The 24,113-nt window shown below is 41.6% G+C and overlaps 1 protein-coding gene across 1 annotated transcript in view; it reads right to left on the reverse strand.

The window, feature by feature from the left end:
- The window catches only part of LOC107193712 (disks large homolog 4), a 355,237-nt gene that overhangs the window by 157,777 nt on the left and 173,347 nt on the right, over positions 1 to 24,113 (reverse strand). Inside the window, exon 5 of the mRNA XM_015583204.1 lies at positions 19,047 to 19,082. Within this exon, the coding sequence (XP_015438690.1) occupies positions 19,047 to 19,082 (36 nt within the window). The remainder of the gene's footprint in view (positions 1 to 19,046; positions 19,083 to 24,113) is intronic.

The following is a 24,113-nucleotide window of genomic DNA, read 5'->3' on the forward strand; positions in this document are numbered from 1 at the left end:
ACTGAATTTTGCAGCCTTGCGGACGCAAGAGTCGCATTCGTACCAACAAAACATAGGAGTTCAACGATTCCAGATTATGTAACACAAACAGCAAAATAACTTCTGTAGTTTTAGGGAACATCAAATGGTTAATTAATCTGGATTTTCTTTAATATTTAATATGTGATGTAAATTATCCTTTATATGATGATTCACTCCTATAAACTTATTTCTCACGTGTATACCAGTGATTCTATAATCACTTAGAATAGAATCTCTTCGATAGATTAAAACAAGGCCGACTTGCTGCCACTGGTTCCCTAACATAGCGGAGTCAGCGATACAATTATGTATAACGAAACAATACTGTAGGAAAACTTAGACAATTTAGAATGGTTCTCACTTGCACGTTAACTTCGACGGACACCAGTAATTTAGAATTAAAAAAAAAACAACAATTTACAATTGCCACGTTCCACGACGCGCAGAAATTAATCCGATAATGTAACTGGAGGCTTAGCAGGAATTAAGTTCAACGGAGAATCGTCGTGAACAATGTGGAGACAGTGACATAAAGCTTCGAGGCGCACGATAAATTGGACCGTTCTCCCTGGGAGACCTTACCTTCGCGCAAAGTGATGTTTTTTTCTCCCGCTCCTCCTTCTCTTTACTCCCTCGAACTCTTGAAGCGTGCCTGGGAAATGTACGGCCCTGGGAATCGTTCCGTCACTTCGGGGCTAGCAACGCTAACGACGATCCGTGGAATACTCGGGCCTCGTTGTCTCGTGTAGAAAGCAACGGGAATCGTGAATGCTACCTCTGTAGACTACGATGATTCTGTTCCTAGTAATTCGAATCAAGTCCCCCTGTTCTAGAGTACCGTGAACGAGGAAGTAAAACTTACAGAAATTGTACCTATTCGAACAATGTTAATATATTCGACGGCGAAGTGGAGGATTGGTGAAAATTTCTATCGGAACTGTAATTTATCTCGGTTTCGATATAATGGAGAAATACTACAGGAAACAGTAACGAAGATTCTGCTGTTCGAAATAATGGACAGAAAGTCTCAAACTAAGACGAATCAGAAAGAACGTACAATGGAGTTAGAGATTCAAGTGGAACGGTTTACGGAAACTCGGTGCTAACCAATCAGAAAATAAGACATAACGGTGTCACCGTATGCATTATTCATAGCGCCTCTCTTAGACTCGGCTACACGCCACTGAAAATTCCACGCGATTCATGAAAATACATTTTCGAGATAGGGTATCGCCTACTTGAACCGGGGCGGTTAGAGTCGAGTATGTATCTCGTTACTGCAAGCATTATCCCACGATTACAAATGAATATTCGCCGTGTTGTACACGAAACGTCGGTTTTTGTACCGATTGAATGATTGGAAACGGAATCTACATTAATGACATGGAGCCTGAACTTGTCAAGGAATAGGCAAGCTATGAAATTTTACTGCACCTTTCTGTTCCGCTGAATCTGACCAGTGTATTTTCACTGTTTTAAGTAGTTTCACTACTTTCCGCAAGAAACATTATCCATAAGCAAAGAACAAACAAAAATAACCGATTGAAAATATTTCACCTCAAGAAAGAAGACTATAAGACGAAAATTCATGAAATATACGTCTCAATTCATAACATTATAATTAGGTATATTATAAAGCAGTAAGAAACATCATCCTTATCGAAATTGTATGATAATCCTTCAAGAACAACATATATAAAATTCATTCCAATTCTCACTGGTCGTCAAGACTATCTCAATGCGCCAGATATGAATTCAAAGGTGCAATATTTGCTCGGGTATGTGCTCTAGGAAAGAATTTAGGCGATTGCAGATCAAGGTGTACGTTAAGAGGCAGAGTCTGCCAGGAAGAATGCGAGACCGGAGCTGGCGAAAGACAAAGCAAGAATGGTGATAGGTGGAAGGAAGAGGAAGCGAAAGGAAATAAAGAGGGGATCTCTCGTCGTGTCTGGCACGGAACGTATGGAGCCGGCAGCCTGCCGTGAAACACTCCATTCAATGGCGTTTGGTCCTCAGCTGGGGGTGGGTGGAAGGTTCTCGAGGTATGGAAGAAGCGAGTGCAAGTTATACGATTCAACATTCGGTGCACAGCTCGGCCGAGGTTTGCGGACCAACCTCCATTTCCAACCACCTTCGGAAGGTCGGCCGAGGAAGGTCTGCGTCTGACGGGAATAAGAGAAGCATCAAAGTCAGCGGTTCTCATACATGGAGAGCGGATATATCATCATCCTCCAACCACTTCAAACGGATACATGAGTTCATAAAATAAATTCTTAATTAGCTTTATTGATCGATCAGTTTTTCATATTTTTTACTATACCGAAGGGAAGTACCGAAAACCCTGTGCCAAAAGCTACTACATTTAAGTTGAAGAATGATTTAGAAGATCAACCCTCGTGTACACTGTTCGGAGTAATTTCACCCAAACACAAACTTCAATTTTTAATTATATACTCTTTTTCAGAGAAACTTATTAATTTGATGCTAGCAGTTTACATAGATAATGACCAAGCGATATGTAAGTACATTTCCTTAATTCGATTTTAGCTTCGACAAAGTTTGATTCAAGGTATAGTAATGCAACAATTTATTGAACGGTGCATGTGGGTTACAAACCTGCTAGAAACAAACGAGGGAACCAAATTTAACCCAACCATAATCTACTCTTTCTGCTTATTATTCCCTGCAGACTTACAATTGGATCTTGATACAAATGATTACAAAATCTGAAGATTTCAATAAGTACCGAGAATCTGAATTTCCATTTTTTTTATGGAAACTTGATCACGCAGAGCATGCAATCTTTCGTATGACAATGAATCCAATCAAATCGCCCTGTCATTATCCCCTCCCCGATAATTTCTCACGACACTTGACCAGCTTACGACGACAAAGTGATGTGCAGTAATATTTCTGCGCGGTCAGCGTAACCCAACAGCTGTTCGAAGCCGGTGTTTATTTTAAATTCGCCACGACAGCGTGATTGGGCCTTTAAACCATATTTCTTCCTCGAATTGCAATCCGGTAGCTATTCAGAAATCCCCACGGTGGCGGTAATGGCCACGCATACACGGAGAATCGGAAGTCGATTTCGAAAGATTTCGCTTCGTCGAGGCTAGAACTATCGCGTATTTTCTCGCGAAGGTCGTCGCCGATATCCAATTACTGGTGTGTGCGTGAACAATGCTACGGCACGTATGCTATCGGGGCACACACAACTTGCATAAGATCCTGTGTCGGTGGTCTTACGCATTCATTGGTCATAGAAACGGCGTCCCCGAGGCGGCTAACTCCACGAAGAGGAAATGCATATGCGGCTTCCCGGGCGCGGCGTGTGTCGCTTTGATTCACAATTGCTTGTTAATCCGTGTCAATTATCGGCCGACCTGTTTATGCCAATTTCGTAACGCAACCCGCCTGTGCTAACCATTTGCACACCAACGTGTCAACTGGGTCGGGATGGCCTTGGTGATGTTATCGAAGCGTCTCGCGACGTAACTGAAATAAATGAGTAGCGAACCACCACTCGGTACACGTTGCGTTCTGATTATCAAGGCCGATTCATGAGTAGGTATCACCTGTGAGATCTGAGGAGGGAGAATCAATATTGGAAAGCAGAGAAAGAAACTCTGTCCTTGGAATGGCGATATTTTTAGGAACTATGAATATGGTTCAATATACGCTTTTGGAAATATATTCGTGTACGAATTAGATAAATGATACTGTTTCTAAAAATTGTAGATAAATGTAGAGCTGCTTCTTCTATGGTTCTCTGACAGAAAGGCAACGAACTCGGAAAGTATACGATTGACTTCTATTGAGCTATTGAGGCCATCGATGAATTCTTCCTCTTTAAGTCTATTGATTGAAACGATTCTGCTGTCAACAACGAAAACATAATTTAATCTGTAAATTGACGGAACAGTTGCGTACTTTCAACAGAATTCTCGCAAGAACTTCAATTAAGGGAATCGCGAGTATGTGGTTAAATCAATGTTGAATCAATTACGAGAACACGAAGGAAACCTTGTTCTGTTATTTAATGAACACGAAGTATAAACATTAACTACAGTGTTCTCCATTTCGATAGGGGAGGGGATTTCGCCACAAAATTGTTTTACTGTTCGCAGGTCCGAAAATTGTTTACCTTGAGGAAGCTAACGCCAAGCCACGGTGTCCAGGTTGACTTAGGACCAGCGAAGCGGCTCGGACGCGTCGAAATCAGGTGCCAATGTAAACTGCACGCTTACGACGACGCTCGATAAAGCTTACCGGCACGCCGTTGATTTCGCGAAAGGAAAACAAACGTCAGCCGTGCTGGATTTTAATAGGACTTGCTCATTTTCGATAGATCAAGATTTATTAGCTGGAAGACTCGTTGACTTTTCTGGTCGACGTTCCATATTTTTAGGATCGAAGAAACTTATGAGTCAGTAGGTGGCAGATTTGATAGATAGGATACGGATGGAAACAAAGTTTCATTTTTAGTGGACAGACTCGACATTTTGTGATTTTTCAATTATTTCAAGTTCCTTTCAGGAATATATTTTTCTGAAATTTCATTGGAAATTTCTGGTTTTAATATGAATTGATACCATTAAATTCAGATGTTTTTACGTTAATTGGAAGATATCAAATATTAATGTTTGCTCAAATGTTGCATAAAACACTACAATAATCTGTGTCAACTTGAAAATGTGAAAGGAGACAAAGTCAACTCTCTATGTAAGTAAAGCCAATATGTATGTATTATATCGATTCAATTCCAACAGTTTTTATTTGGAAAGAAAGATTCCATATCTACATTTGTAGAAGCTACTGAGCACAAGAATCACGATTCTGCTATAGATTGTCTACAGAAGTATATACATATGTACCTGTGTAATGTATAATCGAACGACGTTGTTTACGTTTCATGGTTTCTCTCTCGGATTCTCGTTTTTCTCCTTTATTTTAGCCTCGAAGCCTCCCGAAGTTATTCCACGTTTCCTTATCGTATAAAACATTCGAGAAATCAAGGAGAAAAATGATCGAACGGTTTTCACCGACGATTCACTCCCACTTCGCAAACTTCGCTACGATATACCTTCTTCCCTCTGCGATCTCTCTTTTCTTTTCCTTGACCCGAAGGCACGATGGTTCGTTTTCCACCTTGAAAAAGTAGATACGACCGACTCACCCTCGGAGGGCTGTGTGTGTATTCGGAAAGCTATGGCTACTATCGAACGATAACGATATTGTCTGAACCATGGAAAGGTAGCAGCTTTCGGAAGTTAATAACGGAAAATGCGGGAAATTGAACTTCGTTGTTCGAACGTTACGAATTGGAGGGTTACAGTCTCCGCTTGAATATCGAGACAATATCAACGTTACGAAAGATTATTTTAGATAACGTAAATAAGATAATTATGATATATCACATAGTAACTAAGATTACAAAACATAGAAAATTAATATCTCATCTCGTTGCATCTACATGAATGCTACACCACTATTACGTCAATTTCGAAGAAACAAGTATCTAGAACACACAATTTAGGCCAATTGTTTCGTGGTATATTATCGATTGTTAAATTCACAGAAAAATCAACTATTGCGAAAGAAATATGACCTACTCCGGGAGGAATGCAAATGCCTTTTTAAGTCGTTTACGTTAATTCGGCTCATTTACCTTGCGCTGCGAAACAATTTAAAGCTGAGCAGGAGTTCCCGGCGGACAAGAAAAACAGAAGCATTTGTAATCCGTTTCATCCAGCCACGATGCGATATTATTCCATAAACTCGTCGGTACAACGTTTAATTTTCTCCGGTTTTTACGCGGCCGCGCCGCGGAAGCATCTATACACACCTGAATAAGTGAATTACGCGGAACGAATTGTTCGACTTAATACAGCGTTCCCAGTGTTTCGCTGCTCCTCAACGGTTAACAGGCACTGGTCTGTTTTTATCCGAAGGCTTTGCTGGTACTTGTACAAGATTAATGTCGTATTTGTTACGCTCACAACGCGTATTACGTTATGCGGCGGAACTGCTTCAGAGTGTTATGAAGTTAAGCTCGGTTCATTGAGAAGCTTTGTAAATTTTACATTATTTACAGAATGCCTCAAATATGTTTCCTATTGTTACCGTTTCCAACTCGCTAAAAGGTTGATTAACATTAATGATTAAACACCTCAAATATAACCTCCTATACGTTCTGAGATAATATTACGAACATACTAGATTAGGAATTATTTTCTTTGATACGAATTATCATAATATGTACATACTTTATAAAATCACCTTTATTTTCTCGTGGTCTAGCCGCATTATCAAGAAGTAATCAGCGATTTATCATGAACGATTATTTGGCATGAAGTGTTGATTACACACCTGTCCCCAAATAAAACGAAATACCACCCCCAACAAACAGATACAGTGGATAAAAAGATATTTGCACACCCAGGGTCTTTTGTGCAGAAAAATGTCATTTAGAATAAAGAATGTACAATATTATTTAAAAATTTAGTAGGGTTCAAATAGGGCGAGGCAATGGAAGTTCTTACAACATAATCTACGAATGCATAAAATTATTTTCACAAAATGGATGAACGCAAATACATTTTCACTCATTGCACGTAAGTTTGAGGGTCATAGTGACATTATTTTTTTTGGTCGTATCTTTTCATCCATCGTTATTAGCGAATTCGTAAAAGGTCTAATCATCAAAGCGTCTCGGACAAACCGGGCTTTCTAGTTACCTTTTTTCGACTTCCTACGCTAAAACGCTTTCAAACCGAACGTGGAAGAACCGTAGGCGATGACCACATAGCCACCGGTGACGACTCAGAAATCCTTTCGAAAATAAAATAATCGGCGAGAAGCGGACACGATATGTACTCGTGGTACCCGGCCGCGTCGTCCCGCGAGTGACTCACCGTGTCCAGATTGAACAGACTCGACACCTTCTTCAGGAACCCGTCCTGCGACTTCTTCTTTCTCCTGGTGGTCATCGTCTTCTCCTCGTACACGTACGGCGGTCGATGTAAATTAATCCAATTAATCGGGACGCTCAGATACCACCGAGCCACATAGTTTTCTCACGAAACTCACGGAACCGCACTTCACCGAGAGAAAAGGCAAACATGCATATATGTATACATTGAGGACCGATCTTCTTGTGGATTAGTACGTTGACATGGCGCGGAAGGAATCGTGGCCGACAATTTTAACTAAACCTTTCTTTCTCTTATGTTTTAGAATGATACTATTCGTTAAGGTCAATTTAAAACCTCGCATAAAAATATATCCACTAATACAAACTAAATTGTAATGTAAAAAACAGGACTCGAAAATATTATATTCGAGCACGAGTTGCGACAAAGGACGATTTTATATCGATAATATTTTGTAGTTAGACCGGCAAAGGTTTCGCGCGGGTTTAACGTACGGTTATAACGTGAAAGTACCGCGGCCGGTTGAAAACTCAATCTAAAGGAAACACGAGACCGTTGCTGAGGCTGGTGGTAATTTTATATGCGACAAATACATCATAGATTCTGTGTTACGATTATGGGTGACACGGGAGCCGTATTATGCTCCCCCAGCGGCCTATTTCCTACGGGCCCGTGCCGCGTTTATATCTCACGCAAATGCAGCCCAATTGATAAAAGCCAGGGACACCACCGCGACCCGTCCTACTTAGCTCGGTTAAACCGAATCGCTTGGCAAATAATGCAGGAAATTATTCCTCTTCGACCGGGAATCATGTGCGCTACCTCGAGCATTATGTAATACGTAATCGTTTGTGTCGATAAGTAGACGCGAACCCCGGCAACACGTGAATCCCGTGAACTTACGAAACCCTTTTAAACGGGCAAATGAAACGGAAACACTTAACGGGCGCTATACCTGCGACCTGCGTTACATAGTCGAAAAACAGATATAGCAACACTTGTCCACATAACTGTCTCTCTGTGTTATACCCATTTCTGGTGACCTCGTTAAGTCACACGTGAATCTGATATCTACTCCGAACTTTGTTCGATAACTACTTTTGTTTCGATGAATGGAAAATATAAGTGAACAAGTTTGAATGCAATGTTTGTGATAGTAAGAAAGAAGTAAACGTTGTAGTGAAAAGAACAGGTTAAAGTAATTGTTTCGTTACTGTAATCTGTTATTGTATGTAAGAAATCCTAATTGACCGTACTTATGTGCCTATAGCAAAATCAGAAGATTACTATCGTTCACTTTGAAACTAGTTTATGATATAGGTATATCGACTGTTATAATATACATGATGTTGATAAAAATAATAAGTGTACAATGAAACTCATGAATAATATAGTGAAGGACGCAAACAAATTTCAATAAAGCGAAGTATGTACGTTACTATCGTGTCCCTCCTTTGTAGGTTTTTGATTCTTGTATTATTCTTCCTTAGGAGTTACAATCCCACGTGTATCACTTCACAGAATAATAAATCACAATCTTTAAATCGTACTCGTAATAACTGATACCGCAAAAGGGAAACTTTTATGTGTAGATCCAAACCAAACCGAACGAGTGTAGTTTACTTAGCGTTCGATACGGTTACCAGAGCGCCACCTATTTCGAAATCGATTGAAATCGATTGAAATCGATTCCCGGCAGTTCGAGAAAGACAGGATGCGGAGAAAGACCAAGGCGAGCCGCGAGAATCACGCTATCGCGTAAACCGAAAATCAAGGTACGAATAAAAGGTAGTAGATGCTCCGTAAAGAGAATGCACTCTCCAGTCCGACCGGTGAACTATACGCCCTGGGCGATCGATCAGTGAAAGTACGGGGTACAAAGTAGCACACAAGCCTCGTCCGACTCCGATACTCCTCGATACAAGTACACGTATTTTTCCGAGTGAGTAGCAAGAAAAAACAGATTCTAGGCTCCCACGAAAACTATACGCGCTTCCCTTATTACGTATCCTCGCTCTATGTGCGTAGATTACGCGCGTGTATGTGTAGACGCTGGTATGGTTATATCGTAAACAGGTTGTCCGTCCGTCTCACTCTAGTGCGTGCGGAGCGTACTCCTGTGCAGCGTACCGCAACGAATGACGACGCGGATAAGGAAACCCACGATTGCGAGGCTTCGATTTCCACGTGGACATATGAGTACACCTTGCCACGGATGTTCCACGGACTAACCTCCAGCTCGAGAAAATCTTTCAGGGAGAATATTCTATTTGTCGGAGTAAGCTCAACACGAAACGTCAGGTATGCTACAGAAAATATAAAAATATACTCTTATATTTAGTGTTTTCTTATATGTACGTATCGGCTTCGCACCACGTAATGACGCGACGCGAAACGTTACGTAGGCTCGCGACTAATTCGTTTCGAAGAATACTGCCAAGTACGCGTGTGTACCGTTACCCACAGAACAATACACGCCTAAATTTAATGACATTTCTAATTTTCTGACTGCCACGTGTTCCTTCCGCGCCGCCCGCCAAAAAAAATGGAGCGGTGGAGAAATTCACCGCTACTCCGTTTTCGGCGTGTGAACGTCACCTTTACCTTTTGAAGGGGGGAATCACTGATTCTCACACGGCGTGCATTTAAACGATAAAAGGGAGAGACGCATTTGGCTGCACCAAAACACTGCACTCTTATCCGGCGTCGGTTTGAAAATCACCGTGTATCAGGACGCCCCTGCACGCACGATTCTCGCATTCCACAGGGGACACAGACGCACTCACACACCCGTGAAACAGGTTGCTCCTCTCTCGTCCGTCTCACTCCAGAACGAATTTCTACCGCCAATCGGGCCACGATATTTTCTCGTTCCGACACGCAGAAACATGAAAAGAAACAAAGGACGGTCGCCTGTGCGAACGTCGATATGCACACGACAGTTTTGTTGGCCACATAAACAGATTGCACTACTCCTATATACGCGCATCCGCTTTCGTTCCCATCTCTCTCCTCTTTATTTACCGCTGTACCGACTGCTTCCCGTTCTCATCCGTGCGACCGCCTCGTATTGCGAGGACGCACCGGTCGCTGCGCGAGCATAGGTTAGAAAATCACAAACGTTGTCAAACTACGAGTGCCACAAGTTCTGACGTTTCACAGACGGCTTGGTTCGCGCGATCGTTCGTACAGGCTCGCGTGACACGGTTACACGGCACACTGCTGTACCGCCGATTAAAATCACCGACGACGCACCGGTTGGGAGGTTAGGTCGCCACGGACGCCTCCTCCTCCACCTCTCTGCTGCTTTCTCTCTCGCTCCTCGGTCACGATTGCACTCACAGAAGAAACGCGCGGCGTCGAACAAACGGGTTGTTTTTCCCGCCAGACAGTACTCCACCGTTTTTGCCGCGAGACCGATCGAATGATCGGCCAGAGAAATCGAACAGCCGACCGAAAGTAATTCAAGCGTGCACGCAGAGAGGTGAAACGTCAAGAGCTCTCGTACGCTTTACCGAGCTGGCCGTGGACAGGCCTCTTTGCTTGCTGACGTCATCGCTCGGCCGCCGGCATGAACGTCGCTGCACGCACGGAGAGTGCCGAGCCGAACCTCACCGGATCTGCACGAACCTGCACGATCGTCCTCGCGAGAACAGCGCTGGGCGTTATCCAAATAAACTTTTATTCCGATTATAACGTGGCTTGAATAAAGCGGACTATTCTTTGTAGTCAATATTCCTTTAATCGGTTTTATCTTAATTGGAAAATTTTATATCGTAAATCTATCTAACAAGCGAAGCGGTAACGATTTAATTACAAAATTCTTGATCCATGGATCACTTATACCGTATAATCGAAGATCGATTTCAGTGCTGCCATTTATGAATTTATAATTCTATACCATTTATGCTCTGTTCATAATTTAACTCCATTGTTTTACTTGACAGCAACACACAAGTTTTTATTCGCAAATAGTACGTTTCTTGGGACAATAATTCGAACCGTGTAAACTTCTAGTCGCGTAATTTCTCGCGAGTTATTATTTCCGTGAGAGTTCACGACATCGTAATTTTTTTTATCCGTTATTTCGAACAAAAAGTGGCCAACTCAACACAAAAGTACTCGCATTCTCTACCGCTGCCTCCGGTTTTCCCCTCTTGCTCACTTCTATGTCTCGCTCACTCTCGGTGGGGAACATACTAACCGTGTCGAAGACGTTCGTTCCTACAGCAACGCGGCCAGTTTCGTGCCAGGCCGATCGCGGCGAGGTCGTGCCGCTGTTTTACGGTTGGGGGAAGTCAAGATAGATATGAAGATATCGCTTCGGGCAGAAGCGTAATGGTAGACAGTTTACACGAATTTCGGGAGCTACCTGTATATTACATCATTAACATTTCCTTCTACTGGTTACAAACTTGATGAACTGTATTTCGACCGAAAATTGTAAGAATTTCAACATTTTCAAAACAGAATTACTGCATCGGATCATACAGATTATCAACAGAAGTTTGTACAGTGTATTTCAAAAGTTAGGAGTCAACCACTTTTTTAAATTAATTTATCTCTTGTGCTACACGTGAACCAGAAATAATTCAACTTAAAAGCACTATCTGATCAATTTGGTATTATGAACAATTTAACTGGAAAGAGAGTGTAATGATAAACATCCTTTAAATAAAAATTGTATGAACAATTCACACTGTTTTGTATCATAAATTACATTGCGTGATCTTTAATATTTGAGCAGTTCCGTATGGGAAACAATAGAACCAATCCTTATAAAACGTTGAAGAAATTAGGACACTGAAGTATTAAAGGCTTCCAGAAACAACACGGTATTGCGAAATGGCAGAGAAACCGATTGTTTCTTGTGCCCCGTTTCGGCAGCAAGAATGTCGGTACACGTCTATATTCGCGAAAACGTTCCTTTCCCTCCTAACGAGTTCCGTAACGGGCAAAAATGTCTATTACCGCTGTTGCGCTTGCGTAGCATCCGACGGAATTTAAATGCAACCGCTCGCCGCCAAGAAATCCACGGGATTCGAAGTCGCCTTTGGACACGTGGTGCGCCTGCGAATCGGGGAAACTCGTTTCGATCTAATCCCCAAGAAACCAAAAAAAAAAACGTGCTTCTTGTTTGAACGTACACGCGCATCGAGTCAAATAGTTACTTTTTTCGACAAAAAAAGTTTCTTGTCAAACGGGGAATCCCCTCGGATTTCTCTGACCCTTTTTCATGAACTTGGTCCAAACGCGCGCGCAAAAAAAAGGGGCCAAATAACCGTGATTCGGGTGGGACATTGAACGACCACGTTCCGAGTGCAACAAAAACGCTAGTTCTCATTCCACCGTCACATTCAAATCCAACGGAGCCAGGATGAAGCGCGTGTGTATATTCGGCTGCGCCATGATCTCGCTTCATCGCTTCCCATTCCCCGGCGCGATTTAATAGTCGCGCGTGCGCAAAAAAAGGCGGAAGTATCCTCCTTTTTTTCTTTCTCTTTCTCTCTCTATAGAACGACCCCTTGAACTCTTTCTGATTGCACTCGCAAAATAAATACGCTTACGGGTCGAAAGCGGTCAACCGGGCGCATTCATACTCCCCCGACCGCTTCCTTTTCTTCCTGACGCTTCGAGCCATATGACCTGGAAACTTAAACAAAACCTTTAGAATTTCCAGGGAAGAGGCAATTTCGCTGGGCGGGCGCATTTTGCGTGTTACCGTATGCAACCGTGCCATCGACCGAGAGTATACGTCTCGGAACAATGGCAACGTTTAATGCTGTCTGGCTGTAGGGCAATTTGCATTTCTCTAACGTGCTTCCCCGCCTTCGGGAGCGATACGGGGGTGGGGAGGGTGCCTTGCCGAAATCGCGTACGATGCATCGAAGCCCGCCTAACGTTTGCGTAACGCTCCTTTGTGCGGGTCTTTGAGCCGATTTCCGGGCGAATTTCCCCATCCGAGTCGGAAATTGTACGAAATCGGCTAGTACCTACAATATCCCGAAAATTGGCCAGCCGAAAATTGTTTGGTCAATCACGAGGGTGCTTTTCCGTGTTTTCTTCCTCTCTCCCCACCTACGAATGATCCAATGGAATTGATTCGATTCGGTCGGGTTTCAATGGATAGAAAAAATTTGATTCGGGTACTCGAACGATCGGCGTATCGGTGACTTGAAAAATGTGGAAGGTAAATGTGTTTTTGTGTGAGATCGAGTTCCCGTCGTTATTTGTTTGAGGCGTGTATCGTGTCGAATCGTGGGGAACGGCCACGACAGGATCGAGAGCCGAATCTAATTAATTGTTCCGGGGCTGAGACAGGGATTGGAACTATGAGTGACACCTATGTATTGTAGTCTCTGGCACTACAAACTCTGTCGATAAACCACTTGCTGCTCACATCCTCGAGAGCATATATATATACATCTTTCTCGCTGAACATGAAACACAACGACCTGAGTTTAATATTCGCAGTGCCATTTGTCAAAATATATTGAAAGTATACATACATTTGTGACATTCATACTGTGTATAGTTTTTATTTATTCTTTGTATACAATGTTCATAGCGTATAAAAATGTACAATTGCATTTTAGATCTGAACGATTGTAACAGCAACGATGATTGTACGTTAATTAATTCCGTAATTACGGAAACGTTGTCGCTTCGAGCTTGTTATACCGCGGATAAAGGAAAAGGGCGAGGGAAATGTGTGGGCGGAAAAAAAATAATAGCAACGCAAAAACAATTGGTATCGTGGTTTATTGCATCGAACACAACGGGACACCCGAGCTGAATGCCAGAGAGGATGCTGGAGCTTAATTAGTGCGTGTCGGAGGACCGAACGTCATGAGCTTGTTCCATTTTTCTTTTCTCGGATTTTTCAGAATTCGTTTCTCCGCGGCTGAATCTCAGCGGTCCCACTGCCTTCCGCACGACCCTAGTAATGAGAGAAAAAAAAACACACACAGAGAAAAGGACAGGAAGTTATGTGCCGAACACCCTAGGCTAATCTCTCATAACTGGAGTGGCTCATTTGCGGCGAGAGTCGCGAATGCTCATCGAGGAAGGTAAAAAAAAACGAGACTGAGAGAAGGAGAAAAGAGACAAGTGTAGAGCGAAATGCGTGTACGAGTGGAGGATAGGCAGAGAGAACGAGAGGGAAAGAAAGCGGTGATAAAGCCGGAAGGGTGTGTGGTAGGTGGTGGAGGGGTGAGTTAAGGTAATTGGCACCAAGCCCTGCTTCCCGTGTTAGTTACTACGAAACATTGCGGGTGAAGGGGTTTTCGAGGTTTTTAATACCTTCAAAACGGACCAAGTGTCCCCTTTGAACAACAAGAAAGCCCGCAATGAAAATGTATTTAAAAGCGAACCCTTTAAAGCCCCGAAACTATAGTTTTGTTCCCAGGGGATACACCACGCTGTTAAGATTAAACGTGTTTAACCATCGAAAAAAAAGTGAAACAGAGACAACGGTTCGTAGATAACAAAGTGAGAAATAAAAATATATACATATACATTATACACCGATGGAATAAAAATACCTTGGCGCCTGACGAACGGCAAACCTTATTACGACGGTGAACGGAACCGCCTCGGTGATCGTTCGGCAAACGTTTCGTTTCCCCGAGACTATTTGGCAATTAAATTCACTCTCGCGGAGGGTGCTCTGATGTTTGAAGCACTCTTCGTTGAGTAAAATTCTTCGTAAACATTTACACGGAGACGGAGAAGGAGAATTGTACGAAGAAAGTTCCTCCTTGGTGGAACGAACTGGAATGCTACAAGAAGAGACGCCAGCTTCTTATCAACTTAATTAATATACGGAATCTTGTTTTCTCATTCCATATAACACGAAAGCGTACGTTCTTTGGAGTTTCTGAAGCCAAAAAATTTCTTATTCGACTTCTCGAACAATGGTACCTCGTGTATCGCGTATTTCCTTCGTACGTTATTACGGAAACAGTTGACGTCTCGGACAACGCGTTCAGATTTGTCCACGGTGCATCGCATAAATCTTCGCCAAGGCGATTTCATCCGAATTCGCCGAAGCCCGGGCGCGGCAATCCGATCTGCACGCGCGTGTACAATTCCCGCGAGAGCTCACGTCCGCAAATCGCGGCGAGATTTTGTTCGACGCCAGTATTTCACCAACGGCCGTGCCTTTAGCGGACCTCCTTTCCTCCGTTGGACAAGGAAATTATTGGAGATCCACGTGACAAGATTTCCCAAAAGACCACCGCCGAAACAAGAAAGGAGACAACAGGAAAATATTAGTGTGACGTAATGACTTCCCCCCTTTCTTTGGAAAAGCTTCTAGAGAATGTAGTCAGTTTTTATAAATGGTATAGTAAGAATGGTATAGTTAGAAGTCCTTGAAAGAGGTGTTTCCTGGGGTGATTTCTTTAGCGAAGAAGTTGTTTCAAATCACCGCAGGAATCACCCGTTTCAAGGACTTACAACTATTTTGGGACATCCTGTATAATGTTTCGTAAAATTTGAACACATCTACTTTATCTATTCTTGTTGTCCAATTGAAACTGTTTTAATGTCGCAGACTTTATTAACAGGAAATAATTAAAATAATAACACGGAATCTCTACACTGAACTTATTTTCTGTTTATATTTCGAGAAAAATTTTGTTTGTTTCTTTTTGTTTCGTATAAAGTTGACATTTTTCCATATCTTTAGAGATATATTCGTGCATTTTGGGGAACATGCATTTATGAAAGTTTTATACAAACGAGACGGTGTAGTTTCACACGCGCAAAAAAACCCTTGACTGAAGGATTCGGTTGAAGAGAGTCTTCACGGGTTGGAAAGAATCTTGGCACAAAATTGTTCGCTGTGAACAAAGCCGGAGGAAGAGTGATCCGCCTCGTGTCGTTACAAAGAGAACAAAAACCGTCAGGAGGAGACGGCGTAGTGGGTGACGTATTGTGGATATTCGAAACAAGAAGACGGAAGATGAAACAGAACCTCTCCAGGGAGGACACAATAGAGAAACGGTATACATAGTTCGTTCGAGTGTCTATGGCGAGAACCATCGACCGAATCTCGACTCTTCGAAACGCTCTCGAACGATACGAAGATTTTGAATATTGAAATTCTTGGGACGATATCGTTGCTTCTAACAATAAATAGAAATCTTTATTAAATCAACTTTCGATTTTCGTCACATAAAATCATCAGTGCACCAATAAGTCATCAACTATTTCTTGACGAAATCAATATTTATTTCTATGGAAGTCAAGAATCTATAAGGGCATTTTCACTTATATTCATAATCATTCTTCAACCAAATTTTTTGTAAGACCAATTTTACCCACTGAACAATCCTGCAGATACTTTTAATTTAAAATGTATCGTCTCATAATTAGAAGCAACAGTGGCCTACTCACTAGTACATCAAATGATTGTTTACGAGCGATTTATTATTCAAGCATCACCGATCCGACTGATAAGATCGATTAGTCGCTTGTTCACTTCGACGTAACGACACCGGTGCGCAAATCTTCTTACCGAGATAAATCCCGACCGGGGCATTACTAAAATGGGGGAGTAGTCGAACTTCTTAACAAAGAGTTCCACGGGATAGGGAGTCTATAGCGGTATCAAGGTTTAACGAATCTTTTTAAATTCACGGCGCGCGTTCCGTAACCACTTGGTTCCGCAGTTTTCCTCAGTTTCCGTCCTTTTACTCTTTACCCCACACCATCGCCCCGTTCATTCCTTCCACTCTTGTAGTCGGAGCCTGTATTGGCGTATCAGCGGGGGACAGAGCCCTAAGGCGAGAGTAAACCCGATTAGACGGTACACTAAATCTCATTCAACCAGCCTTCATTGTTAAGTGCCTCCACCGTCTTTCTTTCCTCGTAAAAAGCGTTCCACAAGCGGCCTGAATTACCAAGCGACGCTTCGTCTCGCGGAAATGTTCCTGTATTTTTGCCTATTCCCAGGAATTTTTACGGGCTCCCTGTCTACTACCCCCTTTGAAAAAGTCGATTCCCAGGTAGCAAATTATGTGCCTCACGACTTATCGAACTGTCGACATACCCCGGGACAATTCCAATTTGACGATTTAACGAGCGTAGCTTCACGTTTCGTTCGCCACTTCTTATGAGGATCATTACAACTTCTCCATTGAAGCACCAGGTGATCTAAAAGTAGCGTCAAAAAGTTCACAAGTCTATTTTATATCTTGAGGCCAAGTATGAAAGTTCTATTAAATGTAAGCCTAAAAACCTTTTGCTTCTCATATATTTTTCAATTCCACATTGCAAATATTTCAGGAATGCATACGACGAAAGAGTCAGTGTTTGAACTATATTTTTACTGAGATAATTGATGATAAGATGAATCAAAGTGTTTGTCGATGAAAACTACGTTAATCACTGACGATGACGAAATACTATAATAGTAAGAACATTCTTTTTCCCTATGGACATATCGCACCCTTGCTACAAAAGGTGACACGACTCAAGAAACGGGGTCTTCATAGTGATTACTACAAGAAAATTGCAGACACTATGTTCGACCAATCATCACAAGTGTAATCTGTTAGCCTCATAAGTTACCTGACAGAGAGCAGCTATGTCGCTCTTACCGTTCAGAGTGAGACTATGATCTGTGACAGTCTTCCGAATTTTTTATGAAATTGACACTAGAACTACCGACGATAAACGCATATTTCCTTCGATCGGTGGATAAACGTGAAAAATTTGTGAAAATTTAGAAATTTAAAGATAAACTAATTTCTTCACTTTCATATCGTAATAAAAGGTGCAAAAGATCTGAGAAAATGTATTGTCATAACATTTTAATCGTCGTTGTAAAAGTGTATTGACAAGTCATTTTGACTTGCTTGGTAGTTCTAGTGTTAATATTCTTGCGTTGTATCGCTTTTGTGACAATGCTGCGATATATTCGTGGTATTACTGTTATACAATCCTGTACACTGATCGGTATTATCGCATCATTTTAACGCACACGATGAACCCATTCGGTTCAGAAGATGTCTCATCGCCACTGTACGAAACAAAAATATGGATGCATTATAAATGCGCCGTGAACTCTGACAGTGCCCGGGGGCGCATCGATTAATGCACAGGGGGCATTACAAGAGAGATTTCGCGGTCTGGTAAATATTTTCGCAAGGCGCTGGCGCAGCACCACCGACTAATCGCTAGTACTTAACGAGGAACGTTGCAACCTTGATGCCCCGGTCGTTGGGAGAAGATCGCGTCATTAAACCGCACGCCCTTAATAACGAAGAGATACCGTGCGAGTTGCAACCGCGTAACCAGACGGTAAGAACTCGAATCGCATGCATCACTGTCGTCCAAATTGCTCTCGCGCCCCCGCAACACTCTTTCGCTACCACTGCCCCCGGCCGCCGCGTTTCTCTCGTTTGATCGTCTCTGTGTAACCTCTGCCAATACCGGCGGGAACGCAGCGTGATATAGTACGCACGATCTTCGTAGGAAAATACATTTTCGTATTTTGGATCGGCTAAATAGGTTTCTCGAACCATCGATAAATGGCTTCTGGGAGCAGAACCAATATTCACGTAATTCCACTGGTAATTCAGGTGTACACTATACACACACACGCATGCATCAGACGATTTCAAACTACAAAATTCTGTTAAGCGTTAGATGTATCAGTGAGTGATCCATTAATTTCTTGACGAGATGCAATTGAATAAACATTTCTATGCTTCGTAAAAATAGCGTGGGATATTGGACTACAATGATGACTATTAAAAGATCATGTGTTTCTTATTCTATTGGGAATAAATGCGGAATTTAAAAAAATAATGAATCAATCATTGATAAAGCTTGTAACACGAGGAACTATTAGATACTATACGAAGCTGTTAGAATTTATTCATTGGTCGGTAATGCTAATTGGGTGGTTTATCGAGACGAGATCGGAATCAGGCGATCTAAGAACTGAATACCCACAGCGAGACACGGTGCTATAATTGAAGCGCATGACGTCAGAAATAAAAAGAGGAAAGAATAAAGGAGACATGCTTAGAACGGAAAGCAAAGCGGTGTCAGCAAACGTAAGCTGTGAATGCTCACCTGGTCGCCGTCGTGTCCTTGCCAGCTGTCGTGACTCTGCAACAAAAGAAAACAATATGAGCTCGAAGTGCAACGCGCGACAAAGGGCGAAATGGAAGTATTAAAAATTCATCCGAAGAACAAGCTTCCCTACTTTCCAGTTAAAACAGAGTTCTCGTTCATTACGTATACCTAAAAGAATGTATGATTATGCTTGTGTTCGAGTGTCCACCTTGTGTTTTTATCGTGAAACACGTAAAGGAGAGGAAAAAATCTTCGGGAAAGCGCGGAACCGTTTTTTTTTTTACTATAATACAAAGCGTTTTACAGAGAACTGTACGATTCGACGTATTTTTCGGAAAAAATATTTACGGGACGTTCATGCGAAATGTCCGGCAACGTGCTTTATTTGCAATGGGAGAAAGGACCAGCGCGGAATCCACCTGTGAACTGACCACATCACCGTCCAATTTTCCACTCTACCATCCTCATCCCTGCATCGACGAGATTTATAACCGGATATTTCGTCTATGACCATTCGCGTGATTGCTTCCATGAAAAAAACCAAGAAAAATGGACGATAACGTTGTCGACGGATAAATTTCGATCGAATGCAGCTGCGGTATTGTTTTATTTCACAGATCTGAATCGCTGGGGACAGAAATCATTTTTTGAAATATATGTAATAAATCCTGTATCGAAAGTTACCATAACACCACGAAGATAATACACCAAAATTAGTATAATGTGGGAAAAAGTCTATGGGTTAATAGAAAAGAATAATGCGAACTTAACAATTTTATGACGCATTGTCACTTGAATTATCTCGTAATTGTGGGTACCAGCCCCTTTTTTTCAGAGAAACGCACGATTTCGCCCGGAAGCTCGTAATTCTGTTACGATTCATTAAATCGGTGTAAATAATATCGCAAACTGTGTAGACAGCTATTTTATCGAACCTGGAGGTGGACCACTGTCGGAAGTGTAGGTGGCGGCCGCTCGGTTAATGTTCAACCGCCTTGTTAGATTTATGGCGGCAATATAGGCGTCATGGAGCACATTGTGCTTTGTGACCGTGAGTTGCCAGTTGATCCAACGCAGCATTCGTTATGCCACACGTATGAATACGCGTGGGAAATTTTATGCAAACAAAATGACACATTATTAAACTTCTTGTAATTATTTTTGTTTCAAACGGCTGATGGCTTGAGACCGTAAAATATTTCATCAGGATTAGAATCCTATGTAATAATAAGAAGCTATATTGAAACTGATGGAACTTAAAGACAGCAACAGTGAAATCACAAGATAGAATTACAGCACATCTTCAAGGATCAGTCTGCTGTCTGAAACAACTAACAGAGGAAATAATACGAATTACCTATATGTGGAATCTCAAGAAATTAATTTTATATTTCTGTAATTAATAGACAGAATTACTCTTTAGATGTTGTGTCTTGGTATTAAGAAGGAAGATGACAGAGATAGCGAAGCACATGGCATGGAAGCTGACGATAACGTATCGCACCCTAACGTGCAAGGTATATCGAACGCGATACAGATACGACGAGGAAATTATTCCTATGATGAGGGTTGATACCTCACGACCAGTCACTATCAAAATCCCATTTCGAGACGGAAGCAGTGCCTCGAGCGGATTCGATGCCGCAGTCGGATAATACCGATATCAATTTCACGTCGCCGAGGAAAAACAGACGTCGTATAAACATGTTCGTATCTTTATGGGACATCTTACGATAGGACAGACAGAATCCCTCTAATAACGAAGTACACGACGGTTATTAATAAGCTTCCGGAAACATAAAGTAAACTTATTTTAAATTTATTCCATATTTATACATTTTAATGTACTGCATATATTACCTTTACTAACGAATAATCCTCTATTTTTCATTAATAAAGTGGTAACAGGGTTGACATTTAAAATATCTTCCTACGCTTTTCGCTCTTGAAAGTTACGTAGAATATTGCAGAATAAATTTGATATATTTCTAGAGAGTACTCAACGAATCCCTACTGTCTTATAGTTTTATTTTTTAACAATAAAAAGTTTGTATTTAATCTTTCGTTCGTAAATTTAAAATGGGATTTGTTCCAAATGAAAAATAGAAGGGGAAAAGAAACGTTCTGGGACCTGTGTAGGTTGATAACAGGAGATTTAATTGTTTAATGAAGTGATTGCATAAAAGTCAGGCAATAAATCTAATTGTGTGTGCTGGCAGACTATACTGAGGTAGAAAACTGATACGTTGAAGCCATAGTATTATTGTTTGCAGAAGTTATGGATAAGAACGTTTAATGAAACATCGATTTTCTGTTTTACCGGTTCATGTACTCGTACCTGTCGGTTTATAAAAACGATGTTACCTTGTGCAAAGAATAAAAGTAGGAAGGTTGGATTTATTGTGAAACTGTGCAAAGTATCGAAGACACGAGAAAGAAACGGGCGACGTTAAATGGTTTTCTTCGGATGTGTTTTTAATCATTGTACTATCAGCAGATAGGTTTCGAAGACGATCCTTTCTGGGCTGAACTTAATTGCGAAGTTTCCGTCCGAGCAAATTGGTATATTCGTAACTTTCGACAGCCACGGGAATGATACCTGAATCGCCAACGCTCGACGGAACTTTTCTCGTTCGGGATCAACTTTGTCCTCGGAGTACTTTACTTTAATTGCAAAGATCTTGTTTACATTGTGCTTTACGTGTCTCGCCGCGGGTACAAACGCGACGAATTTTATTACTTCCGCCGATTTTAGCCTGATTAAATCGTTCCAATTCGATGGGATCAGTCCGAACGAGCTTTCTCGGAACGACTGAATTTTTTAAGGGTCGGAAAATCCTGGGAATATAAAATTAGAAGAGTTCTATACTCTTCTGCAGCTATAAAAAATGGGCAAAGAGTGGATTTCATTTTTCATTATCGAAGGTACGACTTCCCTTCTTCTTTATGGAACATATAATGGCTTGACGTAAAGGGAGCGGATACGGAATGTCATCGTAGGAAGATATAAAAAAGCACTTACTCCCTAACGACTTCCTTCTTTTTGCATTTTATTCGCTGCCCTTCAGCATTCGAACGATTCAATTGTTTTAATTTCGAGCTTGTAAGCTTATATGGTTCCGCTAACGAATACATCTAATCGGCAAATTCTGTAATTGAATATTTAATACGTTCGATGACACGTATACGATTCCATACGAATAATTACGTTTTAGAGATATGAGCAATTTTTAAGATATCCGTGAAGATGTTTTACCCACAGAAATTTGTATAATGGAGAAATCAGGTAATGTGGAAGGAGGACGGTCGTTCTGAAAAATGGTCAAGATTTATCGGTAATAAAATGAACGATGACTACGCCTGGAGGACAGAATACGAAGCAAAGGAGAAAGGATGAAATTCACTAAAGGATGAGAGAGGATATGCGTTTCCCAAGGTAGCTAAACTTATGAGGTACTCTACTAAGTTTCAAGACCACAATTTAACAGCTAAGGGGATTAGATCGACAACGGACGAGCCACCAAAGGGCCTGAGTATTAAATCGACTCATACAGGGTTGTTTCCAGTAGACTCACATTGGTATAACTAATCGGAAAAAAACTCATACGGAATATTACGCACTCGATACGGTGCTAGTTTAATGAAACTTTCAATTCAGGAAAAATCACAAGACAACATTAAACGACTAGTTTCCTCAGGAACACATCTTAATTTAAGGAACCGACAAACAAACCCTATTTATAAGGAGTACTTCATGTTAACCACATTTCCGAACCCATTAAAGTTGTCACTACAATCTACCTGCAGTACAATTGGAACAGTTCAGTTCCATAGAGCAAGTTGTTGTTCGAATTGCTTTACAATTCTAGTTAAATCGCTGGCTGACGTTTAACCGGAGTGAAGTTTCGGGAACTCTATGGTTTATTGAGAATGTCCCCAAACGTTGTTGCTGATCTTCGAAGGATTCAAAATACAGCAAATCCTCTATGAGTGTTCGAAGGGTTTTCGGCACTGAATATTAAATATTTCATAAACTAATGGCCATATCCGTCTGAAACAAATATCATCGGCTTCGGAATTCCAAGCTCTATCAGTACCCTAAACCTCATTAAAAACTCAGTATTACACCTGAGTGTCCTCTCCTGGTTAGTGCCAAGGAGCCTTTGAACATTCATCGAGGATTTACTGTAGTTTGTAAATAATCCTTGTGTGTTATTCTGATGAAGTTGCTCGAAGAAAATATTTTCATGTTTTCCTAATACAATTCCATTGCATAGAAAAAGAAATCGCAGATGTTCGGCAGTGATTAATGACCTCGCAGAAGGGTCTATATGTAGAACGAGGAGGTTTCTTTTAATGTATCGACAGACGTACGACGCCCGCGAATATTCTGCCGTCTATGGGATTTCGTGTAAGACTGGCTTTACGAGATAAGACAGAATTCCAGGATGCTGCGAGATCCTCCTACACGGAGTCCTTATTTGTTACGACCAGTGTAGGGCGCATCCAGGGGATGACACGGTCTCAGATCTAGTCGGCAACTTTGTACCCGGGCTTCGAGGGTGGTATTTAATGCCGCGACGAAATTTATGCTACGACGCGAGCTCGATGTGCCACGGGAGCTGTAACATCTTCGAGGTTATTGCATCCCCGCGTAGCTCACTGAATTAGACACGGAAATTAGGGGTGTTGCATGAAATTTAGTAAACGTAAGTGCGGATTCCGTTCTTCCAAAGATACATTTACTTTATTCAATACACGATTTTACTTAAGTTTCCTTTGATGATTATATCGACCTGCGCTACGAAAACAAGCACGTTTCATTTGTCTTACGAAGACTAGCACATTTCAATTTATCACGAAAAGAAGCACGTTCTATCGTTTTCACCGATATCTAGTATGTTTGACATTCGCCACAATAGCGAGTACGTTTCACAGTTTGCCACGAACAATAGCGTATTTCGAACCCTGCGATGAAAAGTAGCATGTTTCATGTGTTCTACGGAAGCTAGTACAGTTCAGTTTACGAACAGCTGAAATAGATGCTACGCAACCTATTTAATG

The sequence above is a fragment of the Dufourea novaeangliae genome, unplaced genomic scaffold (genome assembly GCF_001272555.1).
Source record: "Dufourea novaeangliae isolate 0120121106 unplaced genomic scaffold, ASM127255v1 scaffold25, whole genome shotgun sequence".
Lineage (NCBI taxonomy): Eukaryota > Metazoa > Arthropoda > Insecta > Hymenoptera > Halictidae > Dufourea > Dufourea novaeangliae.